This window comes from Metarhizium acridum (genome assembly GCF_019434415.1).
Source record: "Metarhizium acridum strain ARSEF 324 chromosome Unknown scaffold_350, whole genome shotgun sequence".
Taxonomy (NCBI): Eukaryota; Fungi; Ascomycota; class Sordariomycetes; order Hypocreales; family Clavicipitaceae; genus Metarhizium; species Metarhizium acridum.
The window spans coordinates 224,515-243,456 of NW_027094029.1; the positions used below are offsets into that span (position 1 = coordinate 224,515).

Consider the following 18,942-nt stretch of genomic DNA (forward strand, 5'->3'; position numbering starts at 1 on the left):
AAAAAAAGTAGTAGAGCTCAGGGAGCCCTTGACCTGGACGCAGTTAATGCCAACTAGTTGCTTGCCGGAATCCCGACCTACTGGACCGGCACCGAGGCGAGAGCGCAAGCCGAGCCACCACCGAGCTCGGCCCGTTACAGAACTCGCTAGCTAGCTGTCGCAGAGGATATAAGGGGGTAAACCACACAAAATACTGTGGCGTGGCCACGCCCGTTTTTTGTGTGTGACAGTTATGAGCCCGGGAGGGCACGCTAAGCCCTGGAACTTCCGGATCACCTGAAATTACTACGAGCCTGACCTTATACGCCGAGTTTGAACCCCATCACAGGCCACCAGACATCTGGACCCCAGATGTTGTAAGGCCCTACATAACGCTGCTATCTATCCTAGACATGGAAGATAGTTTTAGCTGTAGCGGTAGAAAGATGCCTAACGAATACACACGACTGACCGTGTAACATTACAGGATTTAAGCGCTTACATAGCTCTAGCCATACGAGTCTGCTAGAGCTAAGGGGTGTGTCGCAGAGGATATAAGGGGGTAAAACACACAAAATACTGTGGCGTGGCCACGTCCATTTTTTGTGTGACACTAGCTAGGCCCCACTTAAACTCTTCCAAAGAGACAAAAAACTATCATGAATTTATAATTATGGGGATACACTGCTAAGCTATCATAGGACGGTGACCGACCTGTACCTTTCAAAACCTGCCCGCAAGCTTGACAAGTACACTAAATTTATGGCTCGGCATGTATGTGACCATGGGATGGACTATGTTGCCGTCAACCTGGTACTGTACATACCGTCTGTGATTACACGTATGAATCGGGCAGTTGTGATGGACCACGTCGAGCATCGACGCGGGGCTGCGTGAAACACGTGGCGTTGATGAATCGCAAAGATCCCATTCATTAGCTGATAATAGCTATTTATATTAATTTAGTAAAAGAAATAAAGAAAAAAGAGCCAGATAATCATGTAAGTCATCTAGTAACACTATATTTTGGCGGTACTAGGCCAGGGAACTGTAACCAACCACGCAGTACACCATGTTGGCTATTAATATACTTTCAACTATAGGAATCATTTGAAAGTCCGATTCAGCATGTTATGGCAGCACGGGGGCCGTAGCATATTCGTCATTGCAGTCTGAAAATGAAAACAATATGAGGACCTTTTATATGTAGGATCGCTCTGTTTGCAGCTGTTCAGTCAAAGCGACGAAGCCAAGAAACGCGAACTAGAAAAGCATGTATGCTCCGACTATGATGCCTACGATAGCTCATGTCGTATCTATAGCTTGGCGCATCAAGAGGGAATCGGTTCTCAGGAGGCGGGAGTGCGGGAATGTCAGGTAGGAGGGAGATCCTTTGGTCTCTTTGGAACGACTTCGCGTTTGGGGGGAGTGATGAGTGTTACTGTGATGCTCGTGACTCCCACAACCACTTCTACTGATTCATCTCCATTCAATGAGACTCAGGAATTCTAGCCTCAAATGCTTACTTATGTTTCAGAAGGAACCGAAGATCCTATAAGTCATGATATCTTTGCCAAAGGTCGATCCAAGAGGTCTAGGTTCTTTTGACTACAATCAATCGGCTTCACGTGTCGTATGTCCCTATGTCGCAAGTCGTCGCACTTTATATGTGTTAGACATACGGGTCACATTAGTGGTCACAACAGGGACAGTCCATCTACCTGCACATCCAATCTATCACATCGCTTAGCATAAATCAAATCCCTACCAGCTCGGTATAATTTCAAACATCTATGTTAGAATATCTTTAGTGCCTCATTTACGAAAATTATCTACGATAGCCATCATTTCATTCGACAATCAAAATTGGAAGCTACTCGGTGGTTTATTTAACCTCGCCTCCCTTTCCATGAAGAGGTGCAAATGCAATTTCTAGCGGCTCGTCCATACCAACAATGTTGACGTCTGGGGGCATCTCTTTGAACAATGTTCAGGCAAATTGCCGTTGTACTTGGACGTCGGTGGCCCCGAGTCGTGGCAACGGGTGCCTTTAGCAGCGTACATGTGGCAGATGTACGCTGGCTCCAGGAAACCATTCGAAGAAGACAATGTGCTGACGATGAGCGGATGAATCCTCCAACTTGCCTATGGCATGATTCCCCAGAGTCATCCGCATACTGCACTTATATCCAGTCAGCCCAAAAGTCTGATGGCACCACGCGTGGATTTGTAATTTGAGACCCTTGTTCACATAAATAGGCAGTATGTTTTGAAGTTTTTTATTTTATTCGACCTATCCAAATGCTCGTGCAAGCACTACATCAAGCAAGGCCCAATGAATCAACACCATGTGTCTGGTCGTACCCAAGCCAGAGAAGTGTAACATACCGCGTCGTACACCATGAATGCATCACGCTGCGTTGAATGCTAGTAGATTGGTGAAAGACACCAAAAAAAAAATAAACCGCTAAAATAACACTGTCCGGTAGTTTTACCTCATACCAGAGAATCGCAGTATGTCTATATCTTCCCCGAGATTCATGTGTCAACCCTCAAACTGGCTCCGTCTTGATTACCGGCTCGCAGAGCACACGGGAATCCAAACCATCCCTTCTCCCGCGTTTCTTCGCTTGCCGTCGTTGGGGCCCTAGGTTCCGCAATAAAGACGCTAGGTAACCCCCGTCCTTCTTGGCCTCTCCCTTGTCGATTCTATGTTTGGGCTGCAGCGTGTATTTGCGGAACGCCCTGAAATCATTCCAGACCTTGACCCCGCGTAGAGTCCGTCGCGCGTCGATCAGGTCCACGATGTTGACAAGCGTGTTCTTTAGGCGCTTTTTACACTCGGCTTCGGAGTCGCTCACGGGAAGGCCGACCTCACGACACAGCGCTTGGTATCCCTCGAGTTTCGCGTCGTCGGTGAGCTCGGGCTCCTCGGGTTTGCAAAAGTAGTGGGTTATCAGCTCCTGTCTCAAGGCAATGGTGCGCTCCCGGGTGTATTGCTGGGAGCCGGGTACCCAGGACTGGGAGGATGCGAGGCGGGCGAATTCATGCTCAAACGGCGCGTCGGCGTTGGGCGTGAAGTCTTCGAATTTGGCGAAATGTGACTGAGACGCGGGCGGGGGGGACTCTTGTTTGATTGACATTTCAGGCGGCTAGCCTTGGCTGCAAAGAACCAAGGCAAGAATTTGATGGTTGAAGGAAGTCTGGTCCGGTATCTGGGAGTACAAGGCGCCGACTAGAGTGTAAAAACGGGTACCCGTGGGCACCCGTGGGTATCCAAGTTTTTCTTGGGTTATTTGTGGGCTACCTATTTTGTCATGTAAGTGGTTTAGGTATACCACGAGTAATCTAAGAAAAAGATAAGTACCTTATAAATACCTATAAAATGTATAATAATATAATATAATAATATAAATTAATTTTCTTAAATTAATTATAATAATTAATTATAATAATTAATATTAACTCTTTAATATTTAATTATATTTATAATAAGTTTTAAGTTTAAAGTATTATCTTTTAATACTTAATATAACTTTAATTATTAGATTTTAAAGAGTTAATTAAAGAGTTAATAAAATTAATTATTACTTTCTTTTCTTTCTTCTCTTTTCTCTCTTTTCTCTCTTTCTCTTATTCTTAGCGTTTCTTACACTTAATTATTATCTTCTTATTTTCTCTTATACACGTAAGTTTAAGTATTTTTTCTCTTTTAATATTATTTAATTTTTCTTTATATCTTTATTTTTTATTTATTAATAAACGTTTTATATAGGCTTTATTCTTAAATTCTTTATCTTATTATAAATTATTATAATTACTTATAAGATAATTAATATAAATAATTATTATAAATAAATATAATTATATAAACCTTTTATATAACCCTATAAAAAGGTAATATTTTACTTTTAAAAGATATTTAATATATTATATAAAGTATAAAAGTTCTTAAGTATAATTATAATACGCTTTATATATTAACTTAAAATATTTATAGCTAAGTATAATAAGTAAATAAGTAATTAAGTATATAGATAATTTATATATTAATTAATATTTAAATTAATACTATTTTAATTAACTCTTATAAGGCTTAAATTACATTAAAATTCTAGCAAGAAATAAAAAATACTTATATTATTAATAATTTCTTTTATTAAGCGCTAAAATAATACCCTTAAAATAATAAGTAAGGTATCCCTTTAATAGCATTAAATTTCCTAGAGTATTATAGCTAATTTAAAGTTAAAGTTATAATAATTATTTATAATAATTATATATACTTACTATTAAGTTTAAAGTAGTATAGTTTTTTAGCTAAGATTACTTAATTAGGTAGCCTTTTATTTATTATCTTTTTAAATTAATTACGTGTAGCTATTATATTTTTACTTAAAATACTTTATAATATTATTATTAAAAATAATTAATAAAAATAACTAATAAAAACACTTATTAAAGCGATTATAAGTGGGAAAAATTAATAATAAAGGGTAATAAAGTAAAAAAATAAGGGTAATAGGGAAATTTTAATAGCTAATAAAAGCTATACTAAAATAAGGCTTAAGGTATATAATTTTAATAGCTAATAAAAGCTATACTAAAAGTAGAGTCTTTAAGTATATAATTTACCTTACCCTTATATTTACTCTACTATTAGATTTTATATATTTTAACTTTTTATATATTATCTTATTACTTTTAATATATCTTTCTATGTTATTTTTATTATAAAACGTAAATTTTATTAATTATTTTTAATAATTATACTTATAGTAATATAAATTCTTTTTTTTAGGGTTTTATTTTAACGTAATATTATGCTAGTTTAGCGCTATAATTATAGTTAATTCTAGTATTTTTTATAATAATATACATATAATTATATTAATTATTTTTACTTATTAGGTTAACCTTTTAATTTAAGTAATAAAAAGCGTAAAGTTAAGTTTAAGCTTTTATAAAACGTATATATAAAGTAAGTAAAAGAACGTTAATTATAATTAACCTTTATTAAGCGTAAATAAGAAAATAAGCGAAATACTATACTTATTAAATAGCGCTATAAATTAAAAAAATTACGTGATATTATAGAGTATAAGAAAGTATTAAAAGTAACGCGTAATAGTTTTAAAGAAGAAGTTAAGTAACGCGTTTAAGTAAAATAATAAGTATTATTTAATTATAATAATTATTTATATTAATTAATCTAATATAAAGAAGTAATTATATTTAAATTAAAGTTATAATATAATACTTATTAAATTAACGTGGGATAAAAATAATAAGAATTTAAATTAAAAGGATATTAATAATAATATTATAAATTACGTAAATATAATAAGAAATCCTAATAAAGGTATTTTAAAAGTAAATATTTAAGAGATAAAAATAAGCTTTTAAGATATTTAAATTAAAAAAATTAAGGTAAGTTTTATTTATATTATTTTATTTATATTACTAATATTAATTTAAAATAATAATCGTATTACATTTAAGCTTATACGTAATATAACTACTAAGATACTAGAGATAATCTAGTTTAAAATTTAATAATTTTATGTATACTCGCTTAATTATAAAAGAGAGATTATTATTTTAAAGTATAAATAGTTTAATATTATATAAGTTTTTCTTTATATTAAATATTATAATAAATATTTAATATTATTAATTTTACGTGTCTCTTATAGCTTAATACTTTAAAGGTATTTAATCTAATAAAGTTATTAGTTTAATACTCTATTACCTACTTATATTATAAAAAAATACTATGTAAGCTAAGTTAATAATATTAAGTATAGTAAGATATTTACTTTTAATAATTAATTATTATAATTATTTTTACTAATTATTTTTAAGTAATATTATAAAATCTATTAAAAGTTCTTAGTTAAATAATACGTATAAGTTAATTACTTATATTATTTATATTAATAGCTAAGTAAAATTAATATAATTCGTAATATTTATAGCTAAGGTTATATACGTAATCTTAACGTAACTTAGCTCTTTATATCTTTAAAGTAGGAGAATTTATTTAATTTAGCTTATTTTTAATCTATTATATTTAATAATTAAATTATTAAAGTAATTAAAAGCCTTAAGTAGCTCTTAAAAGAATTAAAGAATATAAAGTATTAAATACTTAAAAAATAAAATAAGAAAGTTATTTTAAATATTAATTTAAAGCTAAAGGTTTAAAAAATTCTTAATAATATTATAAAATAAAAATATTAAAGATAATAAATAAATTATAAGTATATTTTTATTAATTAATTTTAATAACTAATTATTAGCTTAGCTTTTTAATAATATAAACCTAATAACTCTTAGCTTATATTATCTTATAAGGCTATAGCTTATAGGTAATATAAAATATTATATGTAATATAAATAACCCTTTTCTCTTTTTAAGCTACCTATTACTAAAGATTTAACTTAATTATATAAGTAATAATTACTATATTATATAATTCTAGTATATTATAAATTATATATATTATTATTATAAGAAACTTTATTATAGAATTAATTAAGTATATAATTCTCTTAATAATATACTAAAATAAACTTAACTGTAATATTAGTCTTTTAATACGCTTTTTAAGAAGATTTATTATAGGTTTTATTAAAAAGAGAAATATTAGTATTTATTTATTAAATAAATATATAAGGTAAACTTATATATAATATTTTACTTACCTTTTAAGCGCTATTAATAGGTTCTATAATTTAATATTAACTTAGATTTTATTATATAGTAATATATTTTAATCTTTTACTTTATAGTTAAACTTATCTTAAATAATTAAAAGAATAAGAAATATAATATATAATACTTACTTATACGTTACTTAAGCTAGCTAATACCTATATAAGTAAAATTATTATTTTATATTTAATAAATAAGAACTTAAAAGTAAAAAGAGATAAAAAATAAAAACGCGTAGTTTTATAATAAGAAAATTTTATATGAAACTATCTATTAATTACCTTATTATAAGTTACGCGCTTATTCTTATTTAATAGAAATTTTATATATTATTTTTACTTATTACCTCTTTATTAAAGCTTTAAGGTTAAACCTTTTCTATTATTTCTTCTTACTATAAATTTTAATTCTAATAATAATATTTAAAAGCATTTATTCTTCTCTTCTTTATTATTAATAATTCGCTTATTAGATATTAATTTAAAGAGAATTATAAATACTAATTATCTTTTATATAATATAAGAGACCCTACCTAGTAGTTAAACTTTATAACTTAATAGTTAATAATATAATTCTATTAATAATAAATAATTACTTATTTAATAAGTTTATTATTAAGCTTAATTATAAGAAGAATATTTTAATTCTCTTACTAATCTTATATATAAAAGTCCTTTATATAAGGCGTATAGTAATTAAATAATACACTAAAAGTTATATGTAATTATTACTATACTATACTTACTTATTTATTTACTTCTTAAACTAATAATAGTATATTTATTATATTAAAATATCTTACTAAAGCTAAGTTCTATAAAACTAATTACCTATTAAACCCTTTTAAAGATATAAGATAAGAATTTAAGGTAAGTAATATATTATTCATATACATTAATTTTACTAATTAATTTATAGGTTAAAATACTAGAATAACGCTAGTAAATATAAAAGAAGTTATTAGTCTTTATTACTTAAACGCACTTAACTATAAATATTATTATAAACTTTACTTTTAATAATATCCTTAAATTTCTTTACCCGAGTATTATAATCTTTAATACTCTATTAATAGTAAAATATATTTATAACTATATTATATTAATATAATAATCCCTTTTATAATATATTATAAAAGGATTATAAATATTATTAATAATTAATAATTAAACTAGAAATATCTAAACCTAAATAATACTTAATATATTATATTACTTTATTAATATAAAGTGAAATCTTTAAATAATTACTCTTAGTTTAATTAATATATTTAAGAATACATTTAAAGAAAGGTAAAACTAAGAGATTATCCGTTACCTTTAATAGAATAATTTATAACTATATTACCTATTAAAGAAAGTTAAATCTATTACTAGTAATAATAGCTCTTACCTTAAGCTAAAGCGCCTTTATAAAGCTATTTTATAGTATATTCCTTTTAAATAATAATAACCTAAGATTTACTTTATTCGCTATATTACGTATATTTTAAATCTTATTACTAGGGAGGTTATTTATACTACTAAGATAATAGTAATTAAAAAGAGTATAAATTATTAGAATAATACTTATAGGCTTAAAATAAAGGAAATTACTAAGCTTAATAGTAACCTTAAGAGTTATCTTTAAGATGTTACTAGAAGCGCGAGTGAAACATAAAGCTCTTACGAATATAGTAAATACAAGTGTATTATGTATTGTATTTTATATTGTATTGTATTTTCGTGTATTATATTTAAATACAATACATTACATTCTTAAAATACCTATAAATGTATTATTAGGGAAAAACGCTAGTAAATTTTTTACTTATATATATAAGGCTATTTAAAAGGCTTATAAGAGATATTTTTATATAGTTAAATAGAGCTATTTTAGTCCTTTAAAATGCATTAATTTATATTATTATAAGTTATATAATAAAAGAGTTATTTATATTTTTATTATTTAAAATATTTTATTAAAAATTTAAAATATAAAGTTTAAACTTTAAATATATAAATTTTATAAAATTAAATACTTTAAAGCTATTAACGCGTTAATTAATTATATTACTTAGTTATTCTTATTTTTAGGTCCTTTTTTCTTAATTTTTATAGTATTAAACTTAATTTTTTAAGCTTTATTACTTAATATCTTATTAATTATTAAGAATATAATAGTAAATAATATATTATTATAAACCTCAAAATTATATTAATATAATACTATTTTGTATATAATTAATTCTTAATAATATATTTAAAAATATATTATAAAAAGAGTAAATATTACATTTATATAATTTAAAAAAATATAAATGCAAGTAACTTTTTCAATATATAACTTATAATATTAATATAAATATCTTTATAAAGCTAAAGTTCTTCTTATTATTATAAAATTTAAAAAAAATATTAAAAGCTTTATTTTATACTAATATAAAGCTATTATATATTATAAATATTACTATCTTTCTCTTCTTCCCTATTTTTAATACTATTTATAAATTTAACTTTAAAAATAGCTTTATTACTACTAGAAAAAGCTGAATTTTCATTTAATTTAAATTTTTCTAAATCTAAGCTAAAATAAGAGAATAAATTATAATATTTCTTTATTTTAACTTATTTTTCCTTATTTTTAGCCTAGTTTTTTAATAATAAAATTTTTTAAATATTAGAATACATTAAAGAGGTTCTTCGCTTACTAATTACGTTACCTTCTTAGTTAAAATTCCCTTTTATAGCTCCTAAAGTAGCTAGAATAGCTAAATATTTTCGTGCTATTATTAAAAGAATTAGAAAAGCTTTAATAGAATTAGCCTACCAAATAAATATATCTTCCTATTAAAAGTTAATATATTTTTATATAATTAAGCTTATAAATGTTAAAAATACCTTATTATCTTCTAAATTAAGCTTATAATAACTAGAAATCTCGTTTTTTTTTAGTTTCTTTAATAGCTTTATTTTTTTTGCTTAGAAAATAAGTTATTAAATAAACTAGGCTTTAATTTAAGCCTAGAATCTTTATAAGATGTTAATTTCTTAGCTAGTTATTATAAATCGATTATTACTCGATTATTTAAATTAGAACTAGAAGAAGAATCTTCTTCTATTTCTATATTTAAAATAAGCTTATTTTTAGGGTCTTTTATATATAATTCATATATTCTAAGATATAATTAGTTATAAAATATTAAAAAAAAGGTTATTTTTAATAATTACTTATACTTACTCTTAATATTCTATTTTTAAATCATTTAATAATAAATATAAGGTAATTAAATTTATATTAAATCGAGTTTTAACCGTTTTAATATTAAATCTAGGGTCTAATATAGCAGTAAATAAATAAGGCTTCTAAAAACTATAATTACTATTAATGTTTTTTAGAAAATAGTAATTTAGTTTCTTTAAACCTATATTTAAAGCTGAAATAAAAGCTTTAGCTAACGGATTATAAGCGTTTTTCTATAAATAAGTTAAAATAGTTATTATAATTTATTTTCATATAAAAAGCTTAATATAAAAAGTTTAAAAATATAAAAACTTACGTTTTTAAGGTAACTTTCTTAATCTTTTAATATATTTTTAAGAAGAAAGTATATTTTGAAGATATAAAAAGATACTAAGCTTATAGTATTATAAGCTTAGCTTTATAATTTCTTTATAAGCTCATTAAAAACCTCTAAAATGCTTAATAAACTCTCTAAATCAAGCTATTCTTACGTTATTAAATTAGTATCTTTAAAAGCTACTATATTTGTAACGTTTTATAATAATATAATAGCTTTTTTAAGCATAATAGTCGTATTTATCATTCTAAAAGTTGAATTTCATCTCGTTACATTTACCAAGTTAAGTAAAAATAATTAGTAATAATTATTAATAGTTTTAAATAGATTTTTAAGGTCTTAATAATAGAAGTAAAAGCTATTAAATATATTATATAACTTACCTAATAGTATTTTTATAATGGTATTATTTTTAGCTATAAAGCCCTTAGATTTAGCTTCTTTTAAAGCTTTAATCTATTAAGAATAAAGTTATTAGTTATTTTTAAGAAGAATTACTATTTTTTTAACTTTTCTAATAATTTCTATATAATAATTAGCTTAAAGTATATATAAATATAATAAAAAAAACCTTAAAATACCTAAAAGTAAATGAGAAAATTATTTTGGTTTTTTAAAAGATAATTAGTTAAATTCTTCTATTAAAAAGTATAAAAGCTCGCTATTTTTATATTTTTTAATATTTTTAGATGTTATTAATTCGGTAATAAACGTAAATATAATATCTTTAGTAATAATATTTAAAATATAAGCTATATAACGAATATTAAAAGGTTTTAGGTTTTTTTCCGTATAAAAGTTTAAAAAAGAGGTAAGAAAAGTGTTATTATTAGAGCTATTATCTCTAGTAAAACTATAATTTAAAATAAGTTAATAAAATATTATAAAATAACCTTATAATTAACTTACCTTAATATTTTTTCTAGTTTTATATTATATTCTAATAATAACTGATTAAAATAAAGATTAATAGAACTTCTAGTGTAAGTATTAGGTAAATATTTAAATCCTAAATATAATTAGTTTAAAAAGTTAAATAATAATATAATATTATATGATAAAAATGAGAAAAATAAGAAAAATAATAAACTAATTAATTAAATAGTATTCTAAATTAAATTCAAAGTTTAGCTAATTAGCTATAACTTTTAAATAAGATTTAGAATTAATAGAAGTCTAAATATTAAGTTAAATAAATATATAACCTAATTTATTAACTTAATTTTAAATTATATTAACTATATTCTTCTTCATTTTTAAATATAAAATATCTATATAAGAAAGTATATTTTAATAGTAAAAAAAGCTCGTATCTTAACTAAAATAAGTTAATATTATTAAATATATAATATAATATTATAAACTTACTTATTATAATAGCTTATTAGCTTTTTAAAGCTTTTACTAGTAATAGTAGTAAAAGATAGGTTATTTTAAAGCATAAACTTAATAGCTAGCATAAGAGTAGTATTCTTAGAAAATTCACTAATAATAGTATTATTTCTAGGTCTTTTATTGCCTCTTTTACTGCTAGATATACTAGATTAAGCTGATATTTCGGATAATAAAGGTGATTTCGTATAAATAGGCACTATATATTAATAAATTAGTAATTAATATCTTTAAAGTATTATAATATGATATTAATATTATATTAATATGTTAAAAGAATAGTTTAAAGATAATAAGTTAATAACTTACACGTTAATTTAGAATTTTCTTCGTTTTTTAAGGTTATAATCAGACCTCTAAATGTATTGTATTTTTTGTAGTTTTTACTATACTGTATTGTATTGTATTGTATTGTAATATATTACAATACATTACAGGATACGAATACCTATAAATGTATTATAAGGCTATAAAATATCTAATATTATAAATAAATGCTTATATAAGCATATTATATATTAAAATAAAGCTAAAAATCACGTGATTTTAGATCTTTAAAAATTAACCTTCAAATGTGGATATTAAGCGAGATATTAAGCTTTAAGGTTATGTCTTAAAATAAAAAGTAAGTAAAGAGGGGCGAATTTTCAATTGCTTATAACTTTTTAAGATAATAACTTATAGTAATAAAAAGTGGGGCATTTTAAAGAGCTAGTCTAGCTCTTTTTAATAATATAAAATTTTCCCTTATAACCCTTATAATTAGCCTTATAATCTTTAGTTTAAGAAAACAGGGGTTTTTTTTACTTATAATACATTTATAGGTATTTTAGTTATGTAATGTAATGTATTTAAATACAATACACGAAAATACAATACAATACAAAATACAATATACAATACACTTGTATTTACTATATTTGTAAGAGCTCTGGTTATAATAGAAGGATGTTTTTTTTTTATAATGTATAACACTATTAGAAGACTAAAAACGCTTTGCTTTACTATAAAAAGTAAATAAATAGTCTTATTAAGTGTAAAAACAATGAATTAATCTTTCTTTATTAAAATTAATCTCTAATAATCGAAAATTAAAGAGATTATATTAAAAGATATATGATTTTAAACTAAATTAATAGCTCTTATCATTTTTAGGGTTATTTTAATATTAATTTAGCGTTAGAAGACTCGTAGTAGAGTTATTATTCGTAGATAAATCGGGTTTAGAATTAAAGGGATTTTCAGCTATTTTTAATGATAAATAAGATAGGGTTTTAAGGTAAAAAAAATAGTTACTATATACCCTAAAAATAGGGTTATTTAGTGAAAAGAAAAGTTTTATTAAAGGTAAGATATTAGTTAAGTTATAGGTGTTAAAGTGTTAGTATAAAAAAAGAGAATTCTAAACTTTAAAGAGGGATAATATAGTTAATATATAGAGTTTAGATATAATGAAAGATGTTATGAAAACCTTAAATTTCAGGCATTTTTTTAATGCCTAACTTACCCTTAAAACGTGTATATATCTATAGAAACCGGTGAAAAATTTATAAGAAAAAATACAACTATTATAAAATAGTAGAATATACCGGTGTAATTATAATGTATAAAGGGCTTTCTATTATGTTACGTTAAGGCGTTTCTTCACCTAAAATATACATATATATACTATAAGAAGTATTTACATTTTTAAACTTCAAGTTAATATAACTTTTATAATATTAGACTTATAAAGATGCACTTAGTATGTAAAGATAAAGCTTTTTAAGAGCTATTAATTAGTTCTATTTTTATCCATTTTAGTCTATTATTAGTAAAGATATTCTAGTTTATATAATATAGCGTTTTTACTAAAGCGGGGTTACGCGGGGTAACTTAAATACTTTACTTTCTTTACACTACTAAATACCATATATAATATCTCTATAATTATTAATTAAAAATAAATAGAAATATTATTTTTTAATAGCTGAGATTATAAGCTTTTAAATGATATTAATTTTATAATAAAATTCGTTTTTTTTATAGAGTTATAATAGATTAAATATATAGTATAATAAAAGTTATAGAATTTATTTTTAATGTATATATATATATATATTATAATATATATAAGTATATATAAATATTTTATAATTATAAAATATATGAATAAGTATAAAAAAAGCTAAAGAATTTTATAATATATAATTTATATATAATTTATATTATATTAATAAAAATATTTAAAATATAAAGTATAATAAATAATTTAAATTAGTAATAAATAAAGGAAAAATAAAAAAATATATAATATTAAGAATATATTATTATATAATTATCTTATATTATATATATATTTTTATTTATTATTTAATAGTATTTTTAAAATAATTAATATATACTATACATTTCTTTAGTTTTTTATATATAATATAAGTAAAAAAAATTATTTAAAAAATATTTACTTAATTTACATAATATAATGTTTTTATAAAGCTTAAAAAAAACCTTATTTCTTTATTTATTTTATATAAAAAGTTATATAATATTTTATATTTATTTTATTTTTAAAGTAAAATATTTTATTAATACGTAGACTTTTAAGTATAATTTTTATATTATTATAATAAGAAAAAATCTATTATTATTATATATTTTTTAAAATTTATGATTATATATTTTTTAAAATTTATTATTATATATTTTAATAATACATTTATAGGTATTTCATTTATGTATTATATTGTATTATATTACAATACAATACAATATAATACAGTATAGTAAAAAATACAAAAAATACAATACATTTAGAGGTCTGCTTATATATCTTACTATTATAAATCTAGTATTTTATTAATTATTTTTACTAATACTTTTATAGATTTAAAATCTTACCTCACATCTTTTCTAAAGTAGTAAGGTGTAAGTAGCCTTTATAAATATATAAGGTAACTTACGCTTAAAGCGCGCTTTACTGTAGCTAATACGTAACGTTATTACTTAATAAAATTTAATTACTTTAATACTATTATAAGCTTATAAGCTTTATTAATTAATTAACGCCTTTCTTAATACTAATATAACTTTTTAAGAGAGTAAATTTAATAATAAGAATTAAAAATAAGTTAATTATCTTATTAATATTAGCGCGATTTTTTTATAGCTTATAAATTTTATAAGTTATAATAATAGCCTAATACTTTTAAACTCTTAGAATATAATACGATTTATATATTAATATCTTAATATTATTTAAGAGGCTATATAAAGTTAAGTTAATATATAAAATTCTAGCTTATTTAAAGCTTTACGTATAATTCTATAATAAGTAATTAATAATATAAAGAAGAAAGCTAATAAGTATAATACTCTTTTATATAAAAATAAAGATATATATACTATTATAGCTTTACTTACCCTAGTTAATATTAAGTATATAAATTAACGTTATTAAGCGTATTTAAGCCTATTATTTCCTAGATAATTAAGTAATATAATTAAGTTATATTATTAAAAGGTATTTATATAAGAGTATATAAAAATATATTATTAAAGCTATAATAAAACTTATTAATAATTATATATTATAAGTAAGTTATTTATTAAGGTTTTTAACTCTAGCTCTTAAAAGGTATATTTATTTTATAAATTATTTTTAGTAATTATTTTTACTAATAATATTATATTTTATAAATAAAAGTAATAAACTTTAAGTATTCTTATATTATTTATTAGGCTTTTTTTTATAAACGTTAGAATATATTAAAAGATATTTATAGCTTTTAATAATAAATCTTAAAGTAACTTTTATATTAAGATATCTTAAGAATAGCCTAAGATTATCTTATTATTTAATTAAGTATTATACTATTAAAGCGCTCTTAAAGTATTTATTATAATATTAACTATTATAATTAATATTATTTATTAATTAAAGCATTAATAAACTATTTTTCTATATTAATTTATAGTTATAAGAGTAGCTAATAGCTACTACTATTAAAAGATTACTTTTTAAACACTAATATTCTAGTAATAATATAATAATAACGCTTATATAAGCTATAAAAGGCGCTTAAATACTTAAATATATTAAATAAGCCTAATAATATAAGCTATCTTTTATTAAATAAGTATAATATTAATATAAGTATTTATTTTATATTTATTACTTAAATTAAGCTAATTATAATATAAATAAAAAACTACTTACTTAACATATAAATTAACTTAAAGAGAATAAGCTATATATATAATAAATAAAGAGCTTTAATATTTTAAGTTAAATATTATATAGCTTCTCTTCTTTATTAATTATATATAATAAGGTATTATTACCTCTTAAAGATACCTTAAAGCTCTTTAACCTAATAATTAAAGTTAAGCGTTAAGAAATTAATTAAAGTATAAACCTTAAAGTATAAAATAAGAATAATACTTCTCTTAATATACTTAATATATTAATTATTATTACGCGCTTAAAAGATTAAATTAAAGCTTAATTATTAAGTTTAAGTTTAACCTTAATAAGTTTTACGTTAAGAAGATCTTACTTAATTAATTTAATATTAGCTTAAGATACTCGTATATAAAAGAGATAATATATAAAGCATTTAATATTTATTATATTATATATATAAGTTAAAAGAAATATTCGGTTAATTAAAAGAGAGTTATTATAATAAAGAGAAATATAATAAAATAATTATTATAATTAATTATTATATAACTTAATAAATATACTCTTAAAGTAATTATATTTATCTTAAAGGTAATAAGTAATTTAAGTATTCTTAAATTAAATAAGAATACGCTTAACGTAAATAATATAAAGATTAATATCTTAAAATAAAAAGATAAGGTAAAACTTAATAAATATACTTAAATATACTCTTAAATTAATTACATTTATCTTAAAAGGTTAAAGTAATAAGTAAGTTAAATAATCTTATATTAAATAATAATATACTTAATATAAATAACGTAAGAATTAATATATTTAAATAAGAAGATAAGATATAACTTAATAGACTCTTATAAGGTATTAATTAATAATAATAAAGGTTTTAAGTTACACTTATATAAGTATTATATTATAACGGTGGCTTAGGTTCTAAGGCATAGTAGGTCTATTTCTTAGAAAGTAAGTTAGGTTAAATACTATAAAGTAGCTTTTAAGTAGTATTATAATAAGGCTATTAAGAGTATAACTCTTAATAGTAAAACTATTACTTAAATTAATTAATAAAGAATTAAACTATTTAATTATAAGAATACTTTCTCCTTAAATATTCGTTTACCTTTTTATTATAGTTTTAAATTAATTAACTTAACTATTAATCCCTTTAAACCTTAATTAACTAGCTTAAGGTTTAGTTAGTTTAATTCTCTTTAATTAATATATTTAAATATTAACCTCTTTAATTACCTCTTAGGTTACGTAGCTAGTTACGTGCTCTTACCTTTTTCTTATACCTATAGGTTATACCTATCCTAGCTAATATAGTCCCGTCTTATATCTTATATAGTATTATTTATAATATTATACCCCTTCTTTATTAGTCTTATTCTTAAGGCTATTAAAATAGGCCGGCTTAAGTGTTATACGTTTTTCTTCTTCTATTATTATATACTATTATATTAACTAATCGTGTCTTAAAATAGCGGTTTAAAGCTTTATTTACTTTTTCTCTTCGTTAAAATAACCTTCTTTTTATAATAATTAATAATTTATCTTTATTCTTTATAAAGGCTTACGCTTACTACGCTTATATAAGACTTCCCTAATATAAAGCCTTTATTTCTAATTTAAGTTATTATATAAAGTGTATAGTAAATAAGTAAGGGAATTATAATATTATAAGAGTAACCTCTTAATAGCTTTATAGCATTATAAATTAATATTATAAGCTTAAAAGAGAGCTTAAAGAAGCTAAGAAGCGTGCCTTAGCTAAGAATTAAAAGGTCTTACGTTTATAAAAATAAAAGAAATTATAGTTTAAGAAAATAATACGTGTAATTACACGTGGTATTAATAACGTTAAAGAGTTAAAACGTGTAAAACGTAAGAAAGTAAAATAGCTTTAAAAGATTATAAGGGTTCTTTTTACTTCTTCTAAGAATTTAAATCCTATTTTAGTTTATTTCTTAAATACTAAATTTAATATTAAGTTATTAAATAATACTTAAAAGATTAATTAAAATACGTTTTTTAGGAATAAAACTATTAAGTAACGTTAAGTAATTCATAAGATTTTTAGCTAATTTCTAGGTGTTTTTAAAGTTTAAATATCCCTTTTATTTAATAAAATAATAATAATTCTTTATATCTCCCTATACTTTAAGTATTCGTTTAACTTTATATTCGTTAATATCTTCTATTATAATATTTATAGCAATTATAAATTTATTTAATGCTTTCTCTAATAGTAATATATAAAATATAAAATAGATTCTTATTTTATTTAATAATAATAGTTTATAATTAGTATTTAAGATTTTTTATTTAATAAGAAATAATTTAATCTTCTTTTAATTAAGTTTATTACTAGGTTACTTAATTTTAATATTTTTATAAATAAGGTATACTTTATATCCCTTCTTTAAAATTAGCGCTAGTAATCTCTTTCTATTCGCGTAGTATTTTATTTAGTTTTATAAAAATATTTATTCCTATTATAAGTATTTTTATATTTCTATTATAATTATTATATATATTATAGCTACTAGCGCGTTTATATTTTATATTATATATATTTTAATAATAGGGTTAAATCCGTAATTTACCCTAAATAGTAATATCTTTATATTATTAATCTTAAAGCTATTATAAGCTTATTATACTAGTAATAGCTATTCTACCTAATTATTCTATTAGTAGTTAATATAGCTTCGTAGATATTATTTAAGTATTTAGTTTAAGATTTTTGTTTATTTATTTAATTATAGGTGAAATATCGTTAATAAGCTTTATTTAATCTTTATAGTTTCTATAAGGTATTTCTAAAAGTTTAAGGTAAATAATTTATTACAATTTAATATAAGCTTTATTAGTAATTTATATTATATAATAACTATTTTAAAGAATATATACACTAAGTTCTTAGTATTACTCGATTTCTTATATAGAATATAATAGGCGTATTTTATAAGTTTATTTATAATAACTAAAATACTATTATAAGCTACTTTTATTATAGGTTCTTTTAACTTTAATAGTTTAATAATAAAGTCTATTATAATAGTTTACTATACTCTTTTAGGTAATAATATTAGTTATAATTCTCTGTATAATACGTGTTACGCTAA

At 22.2% G+C, this 18,942-nt stretch overlaps 1 protein-coding gene across 1 annotated transcript; it reads right to left on the bottom strand.

The window, feature by feature from the left end:
* Positions 1 to 2,245: 2,245 nt before the first annotated feature.
* Positions 2,246 to 3,187, bottom strand: J3458_015325 (uncharacterized protein). Its single transcript, XM_007813102.2, has one exon. The coding sequence runs from the start codon at positions 3,120 to 3,122 to the stop codon at positions 2,532 to 2,534; it is 591 nt and encodes a 196-aa protein (XP_007811293.2). The 5' UTR covers positions 3,123 to 3,187; the 3' UTR covers positions 2,246 to 2,531.
* Positions 3,188 to 18,942: the final 15,755 nt, after the last annotated feature.

What these genes read in the sequence shown, in the direction of transcription:
- J3458_015325 (XM_007813102.2), bottom strand. Translation starts at nt 3,122, where the DNA reads ATGTCAATCAAACAAGAGTCCCCCCCGCCCGCGTCTCAGTCACATTTC.